General features: G+C 42.4%; 1 protein-coding gene across 1 annotated transcript in view; it reads right to left on the bottom strand.

Annotated features, from left to right (window-relative positions):
• Positions 1–13,452, bottom strand: part of vipr2 (vasoactive intestinal peptide receptor 2) — a 65,636-nt gene that overhangs the window by 26,052 nt on the left and 26,132 nt on the right. The window contains exon 4 of the mRNA XM_017710412.2: positions 6,058–6,149. Coding sequence (XP_017565901.1) covers positions 6,058–6,149 — 92 coding nt within the window. The remainder of the gene's footprint in view (positions 1–6,057; positions 6,150–13,452) is intronic.

Raw genomic sequence — 13,452 nt, 5'->3', positions numbered from 1 at the left:
CTCCATCATTCAGCGTTACCATGGCAGCAGCGCCAAACAGAAGTTAAAGCCTGTAAACGGTGGAAAAGCAGCTCATCTCACCTTTTTCTCCTCCGTCTGGCTCTAATAATGAAGCTGAGAGCTGATCAGAGTTAATGATCTCAGCGAAGCTCGTTCTGCTCGTTAGTTTGTGCTGATGATGCAGTGATGCAGTTCGTTTACATTAATGACAGATTTGAGTAACTTACCTAAATGAGCTTGAACCATCAAGTCAGAGAGATCGGATTTCACCAAAAAATCAGATTTGAGCAACGAGGCTTGTTATGTGAACGTTGCATAAATATATCTCTGCTGTCTGAAAAAAACCTTGTATCTCCATGTCGTTTTTCAATTTATGACATAAGTTGAGCGTGGTACCGTGATAGGACGTCTCTGTGCAACAAGTCCAGTCATGAAATTTCTGCACTACTAAATATTCCACAGTCAGGTCAGTGGGATTATAACAAAGTGGAATCGATTGGGAATGACAGCAACTCAGCCACAGAGTGGTCGGCCATGTAAAATGACAGACCAGGGTCAGCAGATGCTGAGGGTCATAGTGCACAGAGGTCACCAACTTTCTGCAGAGTCAATCACTACAGACCTCCAAACTTCATGTGGCCTCCAGATCAGCTCAAAAACAGCTTGGTGGAATGGGTTTCCATGGCCAAACAGCTGCTTCCAAGCCTTACATCACCAAACGCAACGCAAAGTGTGGAATACAGTGGTGTAAAGTGGCGCCACTGGACTCTAGAGCAGTGGAGACGTGTTCTCTGGAGTGACCAATCACGCTTCTCCATCTGGAAATCCGATAGGCGAGTCTGGGTTTGGCAGTTGCCGATTGTCTGACTGCACTGTGCCAAGTGTAAAGTTTGGTGGAGGGGGGATCATGGTGTGGGCTTGATTTTCAGGAGTTGGGCCCCTTTGTTCCAGTGAAAGGAACTCTTAATGTTCAGCACCAAGAGATTTTGGACAATTTCATACTCCCAACTTTGGGGGAACAGTTTGGGGACGGCCCCTTCCTGTTCCAGCATGACTGCGCACCAGTGCACAAAGCAGGTCCATAAAGACACGGATGAGCCAGTTTGGTGTGGAAGAACTTGACTGGCCTGCACAGAGTCCTGACCTCCACCCGACAGAACACCTTTGGGATGAATTAGAGCGGAGACTGTGAGCCAGGCCTTCTCGTCCAAAATCAGTGTCTGACCTCACAAATGTGCTTCTGGAAGAACGGTCAAACATTCCCATAAACACACTCCTAACCCTTGTCGAAAGCCTTCCCAGAAGAGCTGAAGCTGTTATAGCTGCAAAGGGTGGGCCGGCATCATATTAAACCCATATTGAATTCCAAGCAGCTCTGTACTCCCTAAACAGTGTGCTAGCTATGGACGTTAAGAAATTCTAGCCTCTACAGCCAAATAGTGCATCATTTATCGAGAGAGGGTGTGGCTGAATCCCAAATGACTATTTTTAGCTATATTATTCACTGTATTGGAGCAGGAACCGGGTAGTTAAATTCCTATGTAGTGCACTAGCTATGTAGGGAGCAGGGAGCTGTTTGAGATTTGGCCCCAGCGTGTGGGCGCTGTTGGATTGGTGCTGAACATGACTCACTGTAGTAATTTGGTGCCCAAAAAGTTCTTATAAAGTGAAGATTACCGTATTAAACAGTTTTGTTTTATCATATGCTCATTGTGACACAACAAAAAGTTAAAAAGTTAATGAAATGACCACAATATACAGCGATGAGTGACCAAATGTTATTCTCCTCTTTCAGTGGTCCATGGTTGCTTGGTAACGATACCATATTCTAAAGGAACTGTAATTCTTGGTGGAATACTTGTTTTATGTCGATTGTTATTAATAATAAGTTAAATTACTTTCTGAAAAAGTGCGTATTTTATCATAGTTCATGTTGGTCGTCATTTTATAAAAGCAATAAGTCACTTGAGACCGTGTGTTACTGCGATTTTATCTTGGGGAAAGGAGCTTTAGGCACTCTGCTTTGCGCCATGCCTAAAAACACCCTTCCCCGTGGTAAAATCACAGTATCTCACAGCTTCTCGTGGCAGATTGCTGGAATGTCACCTGTGTTTAAAGGAAAGGCCCAAGTGTGGAAATACTAGTGTCTTGCTATGGTTCGCAGTAAAGAAATAAATGAGTGAGTACGGTTTTTTCAAACTACAGGTAAATCAGGGCTGTCAATGTATTGCTGACTAAGTTAATCTCTTGACTATGGTTGATCCCCTCTCAGATGGACACTTCCAGCATGATAATGCACCATGATACAGCCATATATCATGACTGCACGGTCCCTAGATCTCAACCCTACTGAGCATTTTTGGGATGAGGTGGAGGTGGTGCTGCTAATTAACAGGGCAAACAAGATGTCCCACAGAATCCAAACCTAAATCCTTACGACAGGCCTCTCCTTCCTAGTAACATTTTTAGCACTTACATTATTCAGGGGCTGCAGCGAAGGGGCGAGTCAATGATTAGTCGTATGCCATTTTTACTCCAAGGGAAGCTTTAAATTAAACCCATTTACAGCTGAGTTGAATCATCCTCCTCAGGGCACGAGTCTGTGTCTTCCCGCACCCTCGGGTTTGTGCGGTTTCACGACTGCTTCAGAGAAGCAGCTCCTTCGTGCAGTTTTCGTCTCACCGCTGAGTGCGGTCTAGGTGTCTGATCCGATCCCCGGGATCATCTCCAGCAGCGCTGACAAGCCACTGAATCCAGGCGAGCGGATTACTCAAGCGTGAGAGGAGTTTGCCCTCAACGCTGAGTCCCTAGACGTTCAAACCCAAACTTGTCACACAAAAGCACGTGGAACATCTGAACAGCATCTACCGCTTCATGTCGGAAGATAATTATGGTTTTGCCGAGGATCGCTGTTCCATGAGAACCGCCTTGCACTAAATTAGCTCCCCAGATAAGAGCTTTTTAGTGTAAATGAGAGGCTGCGCTTCTTCTCCTGGATCAGATAAAGAGCAAGCGTTTGAGCCTGTTCTTTATGATCCTTTATGAGTCTTTAACCTCCCTTTTAGACGTCTTTTGAGTTATATAAGTGACTACAGTTCTTGTGTGAATAACAGAAACTCTGTAGCAGTCTGCTTGACTTATGTTAATAACTCCAACATGAAACTAACCTTTTCTGCCTCACTCCCCCGAATAGCATCCAAAGATTTTTTCAGTAGAGATGTTCAGATCAAAGCCAGGAGGTTAAGCTGATATTTTTTATAATAAAATATTGCACCAGGGATATGAAAACAAAACACAGTGGTAATATTTTAAGCAATAACAGGCCCTGCTAGTATGTTATGAATAAGGTTACAGTTACAAAAGGGATTGTGGAGGTGGCCGTTGATAGTTACACAGTTCTAACTGCTGGGTTATAGGTTCTAACTTTGCTTGGTATCCTAACAATATGCTTTAGAGATGTAATGTCTTCCGATTTTCCCTTGAGCTCTGCACCCGAGCTGTTCGAAATGAAGGTTCCGTGCAGGCATGTTTTTTGTTCATCAAGGTACAAACAGTGTAAATGTTCTCTCAAAGGTACAGCAGTGGTTTTAAGGTCGGATTGTGAACCTTTAAGAAGTTTTTCCAGGTGAAAAGTTTGTATATCCTAATGTTTAAAACGGAGCAGTAAAATAAAAGCCTGAAGGCAAGACGGGGTGTGTGTGGAGTCCAGTGCAGCTTAGAAAACATCATTTCAGTGGATTATGGTTCACTTATGTTCCCTGATTAAAGGTACTGAGACGTACCCTTGAGGCTTCAGAGACAGTTTCATACCTTTTTTGAGAGTATATGAGGAAAGTAGCAATCAGAAAAGTCAATGTGAATCAGAAATCGTAATACATTTTATGTTCTATACCATGACTGCAACATGCCTCAGGGAGGGTCTCTAAGCTAGCTGAGGTGGGGATGGGACAGTGGGTGATTTATATTTGGGGAAGTTTTCTGGCCATTTCTTTTGTTACATTTTTCACAAAGGAAAGGGTATCAGGCATTTTACAATAACAGGCAAAGAATGTTAAAAAGAGGGGGACAAAGGCGAGGCGGCTTTCCGAAGGGACTGCATCATGCTCTGTTTCAGAATGTCACAGTTTCCCTCAATGAACCGCAGCTCCTCATTGCCGGCAGCATGCATACAGCCCCAGACCATGATGCTACCACCATCATGCTTGACCGTAGGCAAGAGACAGTTGTCTTGGTACTCCTCACCAGGGCACCACCACACATGCTGGACACCACCTGAGCCAAACAAGTTTATCATGGTCTCGTCAGACCACAGGACATGGTTCCAGTACTCCATGTTCTTGGACTGCTCATGTTCAGATAACAGTATCCAGGCTTTCTTGTTCGTCAGCTTCAGAAGTGGTTTCCTTCTGGGACGGCCATGCAGACCGAGTTGATGCATTGTGCAGCATATGGTTGGAGCACTGACAGGCTGACCTCCCACTTCTTCAACCTCTGCAGCAATGCTGGCAACACTCATGCACATATTTTCTGAAGCCAACCCCTGGATATGAAGCTGGACAAGTAATGGACAACTTCTTTGGTCGACCCTGGCGAGACCTGTTCCGAGTGGAACCTGTCCTGGAAAACCACTGTATGATATATATTTAGCTCAGTTTTAGGGTGCCATCAATCTTCTTATAGCCTAGGCCGTGTTTCACATCCTCAGAGAGTTCTTTGCCATGAGGTTCCATGTTGAATATCCAGTGGCCAGTATGAGTGAATTGTACCCAAAACACCAAATTTAACATCCCTGCTCCCCATTCACACCTGGAACCTTCTAACTCTAACCAGTCACATGATACCAGGGAGGGACAACAACATAATTTGGACATGTTCACTGTGAGGTGGACTCATTTGTGTTGCTAGCTATTTAGACATTAATGACTGTGTGTTGAGTTCTTTTCAGAGGACAGTAAATCTGCACTGCTATACAAGCTGCACACTGACCACTTTAAGTTATATCCGAGTTTCATTTCTACAATGTCGTCACATGAAAAGATAGAATAAAATATTTGCAGAAATGTGAGGGGTGTACTCACTTTTGTGAGATATTGTGCATCTACTTGTTAAGTATACACGGCCCGCTGTCTAAATCAATCAGCTAAGTCCCACTGCTTGAACCTTCTCTCTGATGCTTTGCATGACATCACATTTCCTCATGGTTCACTTCCTGCAAAGTGCCCCACCTTTCCAGGTCAGTGGCTTGTTTCTATCTTTCTGATTTACCCAATACTCCACAGCTGCACCAGCAACAGCCACAAGATAAAACCACACATTTAATGCCCAATTAGAAAATATGAAAAAATATATATATATGAAAGAAAGAAGCAGCTTCATGACCAGAGAAACTGGTCGGTTCTAATAAGGCCTGATAGGTTTCAGTATAAGCAAGCTGAACACTCGCTTCTCCTTTTAGGCTGAGTGTGTTCTTACGGATGAGAATGAATCTCTTTTTGCTCTTTAAGTCTGTTATCATGTATTTTTTGGCTCCTGATGCTTCTTTTCTCCTTTCTACAGTGCAAAATCATTTTGTCCTCAGTCTGGCTGCCTTTTTTAAGGAGAAACATAATATGAGCTGCAACTTGATGGGAAGCCCATCAAAATAGTCTAGGATCTCACACTTTTCAAACGCTTTCTTCGCTCTTCTGTCTCACTCACTCACCACACACACACACACACACACACCCAAAAGCAGCCTCAGCTGGCAGAGGACCAGGCGAGGGAGCTGAGTGGTTTGGACAGAGATGTTCAAGAGCCCCGAGGCTCCAGACACAGCGATCCTTTAGTCAGTGCAGTACTCACTGCAGATGACAGGGGCCACCTATCAGTCAAAACGGATCCTTCCTGCATGAGTTTGTGCACTAATTTCATTACCTTCTCTTATCCACACTATCTGTCACAGGCCAGACGATGAACACATGTCCCAGCTAAAAGTGTGCCTGTCTGGTGAGAACCAAAATATTCCTCATGAAAATTCAGTGTTCCCAATGGCATATGTCCCATCGCTCTCCCACTAACCTTGTCGGGCTTGTACTCAGAATAGCACTCGGTACGAACACTGGGGTACACCACTGACCATCCATCATCCGTACAGTTCCTGCTGATCTTCCCTGAAAGACAAAAATACATAAAGACTTTATCTGCCACTGCTTTTTCTCATCTATCAGAAAGCATTTTTAGACTGAGCAATTAGGAGAACTGCATCTACGGCAACAGCGAACATGTTTTTCATGTAATTATTCAAAATTATTCAAATTGGGTTACATTTTCTGAGACAACAGTCTTTCTGAAGTAATATTGTTCTTTCTGAGGCAATATTATTCTTTGAGGCAACTCAAGATGTTTTGATTTTCAAGGGATGTTACAGTTTTATTTAAATGCAACAGAGCCTGCGCTCACCTTTTTAATATCCGTCTGGTTTGGTAGTATCATTAGCCACGTTCACATGCAGCCTAATGATCTGTTAATAATCTGACTAATAGCTTAATCCGAATAGAATACGTCCATGTAAACACCTCAACTGGAATAGTCTAGTCCGATTGAGCACATTCAGAACACAGTTTCTATCCGACTGAACGAGGTTAGTAATCCTGTAAATGCCTGTATCTGTTTACATTCCCTATCGGAAAGTTTACGTACGTTCTGCGCATGTGCGTCGCGTCATAGTGGACGTTTATACTGTTCAACACAGCGGAGCAGAAACTGGTCTGCAGAGGAGACGAAGTTTATGCTCTGATCTTTAAAAGACGGCGGTGGGACGGACGTCCAGCTTATGTGTCTCAGAACACGACGTCTTCCTCTCGGCCTTCTTTAATAAGGACACGTGAAGGACGTTTTCCTGAGTCTGACGTCATTTTAAAGCAGTTAAAGACACAATCACTGCTCACTGCTGCTCATCTCACTCTGACTGGACCTCGCGTGATGCACGTTGTTATGGTAATGTCTACACTAAGAGGTTCTCTACACATGTGTATAATTTTGGATCGGATGACTTGTAGTGAGCATGTAAACAGAGATTTTCCATCAGATTGTTGAGTAGAGTGAGCATAAACACCTCAGTCTTAATCCATAATCGGAATGTGTTCAATTGGAACGGCAAAAATCTTCGCATGTAAACACAGCCAATGTCTAAGTAGATATACAAAACTCTACAGCAGGGGTGTCCAATCTTCTCCACAAAGAACTGGTGTGGCTGCAGGTTTTCACTCCAAGCAAGTAGAAGCTCACCTGATTCTACCTGTTGGTCTTATTCTTCTAACATTTCATCAGGTGACCTCCTGCTTTGTTGACCTCATCTTTTAAAACCATTCATTTTCATTTTTATCTGTATTTTGATTTTGACTCTTGGTTTTGACTTTTATTCTAATGCATTTTACTGTTTTCTATTTGTACACTGCAGAGGCCACTATTCATTTATTTCATTTCCAGTCAAAAATACCATTAAGTGCCATTAAGCAAGTTATTAATTTTTAGGAGGTTTTTCTGAGGAGATTAGATGTAACATAATCCACTTGCATAAGGAAGGATAAAGTCAAGTGGAAAAAGAGTGAAAAACAAAATTGGAATCCTAAGATCCGTGCAAGGCCTGGTAGATCACCAACTGTACCCATCAGATAAACAGTACTTAAAGCTTTCCTCTTTGAGAGAAAATCAAGCTTCAGATCTGCCATCCTTCCACTGAGAGAAGACAACTCTGCTGGTGCTCTGTATTTAGTACTGAACTGGATTAAATTAGTAGTATACATGCAATGTGTACTGCAGATGAAAGTACAGTGCACACATGCTTAGTTCTGTTTATACAGGCAGTGCATGCTTTCACCTAAGAGTCACTGATACACTGTGATCTGCCTCTCATTAGCTGCAGTCACACTACACCAGGGAGCTTGTCATCATTTTTCACCATCATCGTCAACATCGGTGTCTCATTTGTACTCTGCTTCCATATGCTATACTGCTGAGGGATGGTCAGTGGCTGGGGGCTAAGAATACAGCACATACACATGTTTGTGGCTCTAGCATTACTGTGTAGGCTTGATAATAGCATCAGCAACAACACATTTGCTTCCCACACAGGATATTCCATAAATAGCTACCATTATATCTGCAACAGCAGACTTGGCAGGCAAATGGTGCATTATATGAACTTACAGGATAACATCAGTGCTTGCAGCAAATATATGCGCATATATATCTATATTTACATATATCTACATATACACACACACACACACACACACACACACACACACACACACACACACACACACATATATATATATATATATATATATATATATATATATATATATATATATATATATATATATATATACACTGCTCAAAAAAATAAAGGGAACACTTAAACAACACAATATAACTCCAAGTAAATCAAACTTCTGTGAAATCAAACTGTCCACTTAGGAAGCAACACTGATTGACAATCAATTTCACAGCTGTTGTGCAAATGGAATAAACAACAGGTGGAAATTATTGGCTATTAACAAGACACACTCAATAAAGGAGTGGTTCTGCAGGTGGGTCCACAGACCACTTCTCAGTACCTTTCTGCTTTCTGGCTGATTTTTTGGTCACTTTTGAATGTTGGTGGTCTTTCACACTCGTGGTAGCAGGAGACGGACTCTACAACCCACACAAGTGGCTCAGGTAGTGCAGCTCATCCAGGACAGCACATCAATGGGAGCTGTGGCAAGAAGGTTTGCTGTGTCTGTCAGCGTAGTGTCTGGAGGCTGGAGGCGCTACCAGGAGACAGGCCAGTACACCAGGAGACGTGGAGGAGGCCATAGGAGGGCAACAACCCAGCAGCAGGACTGCTACCTCCGCCTTTGTGCAAGGAGGAACAGGAGGAGCACTGCCAGAGCCCTGCAAAATGACCTCCTGCAGGCCACAAATGTGCATATGTCTGCACAAACGGTTAGAAACTGACTCCATGAGGATGGTATGAGGGCCCGACGTCCACAGATGGGGGTTGTGCTCACAGCCCAACACTGTGCAGGACGCTTGGCATTTGCCAGAGAACACCAGGATTGGCAAATTCTCCACTGGCACCCTGTGATCTTCACAGATGAAAGCAGGTTCACACTGAGCACATGTGACAGACGTGACAGAGTCTGGAGACGCCGTGGAGAGCGATCTGCTGCCTGCAACATCCTTCAGCATGACCGGTTTGGCAGTGGGTCAGTAATGGTGTGGGGGGGCATTTCTTTGGAGGGCCGCACAGCCCTCCATGTGCTCGCCAGAGGTAGCCTGACTGCCATTAGGTACCAAGATGAGATCCTCAGACCCCTTGTGAGACCATATGCTGGTGTGGTTGGCCCCGGGTTCCTCCTAATGCAGGACAAGTGTGTCAGCAGTTCCTGCAAGATGAAGGCATTGAAGCTATGGACTGGCCCGCCCGTTCCCCAGACCTGAATCCGATTGAGCACATCTGGGACATCAATTTGTTTTAAGGACATTACATCAAAGTTGGATCAGCCTGTCGTGTGTTTTTCCACTTTAATTCTGTGTGTGACTCCAAATCCAGGCCTCCATTGGTTAATAAATTTGATTTCCATTGATGATTTTTGTGATTTTGTTGTCAGCACATTCAACTGTACAGAACAAAGAATTCAATAGAATATTTCATTCATTCAGATCTAGGATGTGTTGAGCTGTGTATATATATATATATATATATATATATATATATATATATGTATACGTACATATATATACATAGAGAAGGAGAGAGTAAGGCCCAATCCCATTTCAGCCCTTGCCCCTAGCGCTTAAACCTTAGAAAAAAAAAGTCAAGATGGCTGAACAAGTGACCAAAGAAACCCACAAAATTGAATATTGTCTCTGTTATAAATGATAATTGTCACACATCCAGAGAACTCCCATCCAGACTCCAATTCCCAGGATTCTGTGCACGTTCTGTTCTCTGACTCACATACCTATCAGCGTTCACGTTCCCCTGAATTCTAATAAGATTCACCTGTGTTGGTCAGGTGAATAGGGTTTGGTCTAGTAATTAAGCCATGGCTTATCATAGGCATAGTGCGAAGTATTGCGTCTATGAGAGCATTCCGAGCCATATTCTGGACTGCCTTGTTTCCCTGTTTGACCCCTGCTTGGATTAACCGTTTGTTCGTTTCTTTGTCTTCGCCCCTTGTGACTGTCGCCGGTGTTATTGAATCTGTGTATCGACTCTTGGACTCCTTTTCGACCACGTATTTGCCTGTGCCCTATCTATATATTAAAATCCACTGTTTAGGATCTGCATGCGTCTGTGTCCTGCTGCCACGTCACAATAATAACCACTGTTTTATCTTAGTTTAATGTTGTTTTAACGTATTATGGCCCTTTTCTTCGTAACAAGTATTAAAAAATCGATAATAGCATGCCAATGTCTTGGTAGTTAGCTAAATTTCCCATTCCACCTTAAACAGTCATGCCAGAATGTAACTGCTGCTCCATTCAAGGTGGAACAGGAAAATTTTAACAAGAAGCTGGTGAACATCTGACTTCAGCTTCACATCACTGAAGAATTAGGGGTGGGTGATAATAAATAATTATCCCCCTATTTGAAGGCGTATGATGCCCTAAATGTAATTTAAAGCTTAGGAGTGAAGAGCTGAACGAGACCTCGTATCTCCAAAATGGTAACTTTACAGGAGAAGGAAACCCCTACTTAACTTTTAATGTAAGTCAATGGAACCAGAATGTTTTTTCCCCAAGTCATTTTCAGTCTTTTGGAAATTTACACACAATGTAAAGCATTTTCAAAAAACGCTTGCAGACAGTTTAGTTTAAGTTAGAAAACCTACTAGTTTAGTTTGAGTTCAGTGAAATTTCCCAATTCAGCTGGATCGCTGGACACTTGGAAGCTATGCTTGAGTGAAGTAAACTTTCCAACAGTTTAGTTTAAGTGGGAAAACTTCCTAGTTTAGTCTGAGTGAAGTAAAATTACTAGTTTAGTCTGAGTGAAGTAAAATTTCAAGCTCATTTTAAGTCTTTTTTTTTTTTTTTAAAGTCCAGTGTGGCGTCAGAATCGTTTACCATGAGTGAATTTTTCTTTTAGTTTAGGTGGAGTGAAGAACACTTGCTAGGTTAGTCTGAGTGAAGTGAATAAGCTAGCTCAGCTTTACATTTGCCTTCGTTCACATCTCTGCCTTTTGCTAAAGAGCTCTAAGTGATACTAAAGCAAACCTAATAAAGTAATAATTTTTTCACTCGACACACTCCATTATGTTAACATGGCCCTTCAAGAGCAAGACACTGAAGACCCCCTGAGAGGTGGGTACATACTATATATCGGTATTCGAGACAGAGAAGCTAAGAGGTCTGAATGTTTAATGGCTTTTAGTGAGTCAGACATACAGAGAGTTTAAGAGCATATTGCGGCACTCAGAGAGAGAGACGAATGTAAACACCCTCGGCATGAATCAGTGTGGCTGTTTAGCTCAGTTTGTGACCACCATGAAACAATAATCACACACACACACACACACACACACACACACACACTCACACACTCATGCAAACATGCAGACTCGCTCACCACCTTCACTCTAAATACACATGGATGAATAATAAATGAGGAAAAGCACGAAGCACCCACCCTCAACCACAGACACAAACGGTCACTCAACATCCCACTCCAGGCAGCCTTGTCTCCTCCACTGGGACACTTCTGTCCCTATGAAGGAGGACGTTAATCAGACGTGATCAGACTTGTATTCCTGAGCCACTTGAGTGTAGCGTCTGTCCAACTGTCAGCTTGTCTCGACTCTGAAGATGACAAGTCAGTCGAACAAGCTCACATCCAACACAGCGTTAGGTGTGGTGACAAGGGAGAAGGGAGTTGCTGTATAATTTTCTCCTCTTTCCAGAGGGCAGTGTAAAGAGGACGGGTGGGCGGTGGAGGTACGGAAGGGAGGGAGTGGAGGCCTATTTCAGCCCACACAAGCCTGAGGCTAGAGTCGGGCTGCTGGGTGCAAAATAGCTAGCGAAGGCCCAGCCAGCCCACGAGAGAACGTACAACGTCACAGCAATTCGGCTGAGAATTTATGCAAACGGGCTGCACTGTGGATGAATGAAGCTGATAACATGGGAGGGAAAACCCAAGTGAAAAGAACTCGTATTATCATCTGAAAGGAAAATGAGTGCTGCTTCTCTGTTACCTGGAGTGTTTCTTCTGAGTACATGCACACTTTGGTTGAGCCGTAAATATACAGTGGTCAGCATAGATGTGCACGTGGGCATTTTAGTGTCCGTGTCTATGCTCGTCATGCCTACGCAATCTGGTTCAAATTAGTTTATTTTAATTAAATTAGTGGTAAATCTGGACAACACGTTTTTGTTTGGTGACTATTTTGCCTTATAATGGCCTGCATGCACCTCTTCACCATAAGTCAGTTGAAAAATGTGTTTTAATCCATAATTGGATTCCAAAACCATTGTAAAGCAATGTCCTGGGCATTAGGAGGAATATTCATAACCGTTTTGTGTAATAACTTTCTGTGAGGGAGCTTTTAGAGGTGGACGTCTGGTTCCTATCACCACCACTGTGAACAATTCTGACTTGGGAAGTTTCTCTAGAACAGAGCGTTTCACACCAGACCACTCTGAATGACTTTATTTACATCCTAATGATTTTTTTTTAATTCCCCTTTGAGCAATTTAGTCCATAAAAAGCTAAAGCCACATGCCATTAGGTCAGTCACAGTTCAGGGTTCAGCGATTATGTCTAAAGTACGGAAGTCCAGAAAGGTAGTCCATTAGGTCCTTTTCATTTTCTTGATTGTTATCTTGAGATAACAAGTTATTTTCCTGAAATAACAAGCTAGGTTATCCTGATAACTCACGATAAAACAACAAAAGTGGTTATCTTGAGATAATATGCTATTTTGTGGTCTCAAGATAACAGTTCTCAAGACAACAACTTTTGTTGTTATAGTTATCTTGAAATAACGAGTTATCTTGTTATCTCACGATAATAAACGTTTAAAGTTGTCTCATGATAATAACTTTTGCTGATAACAAGCTTGTTATTTTGAGATCACTAGATAATTAACCCATTATCACAAGATAACAATCCAGAAAATTAAAGCATCACCTCATGGACTTTTTGGACTTCTGCACTAAAGACACCAGGCAAATACTAAAACCATTCAAAATGCAACATTGCATTAAATGAACAGATCATAAGCTATTAAAAACATTAATATACGTTAATATATAAAATTAAATTAATATACATGTTAAAGATAAAATCTTTGTCCACCAGATGTGTGTCAACCACATGAAAATAAATATTTAGCAAGTTATAATAATTGGTTATGACTAATGCTAATAATTAGGACTTGTTACTGATAATAAGTTTAGCATAATTATGAGAGATCATAGTTTCTC

This window comes from Pygocentrus nattereri, chromosome 24, assembly GCF_015220715.1.
Source record: "Pygocentrus nattereri isolate fPygNat1 chromosome 24, fPygNat1.pri, whole genome shotgun sequence".
Classification (NCBI taxonomy): domain Eukaryota; kingdom Metazoa; phylum Chordata; class Actinopteri; order Characiformes; family Serrasalmidae; genus Pygocentrus; species Pygocentrus nattereri.
Note: the sequence above shows the minus strand (reverse complement) of the source record. Positions and strands in the feature narration are given on the sequence as shown.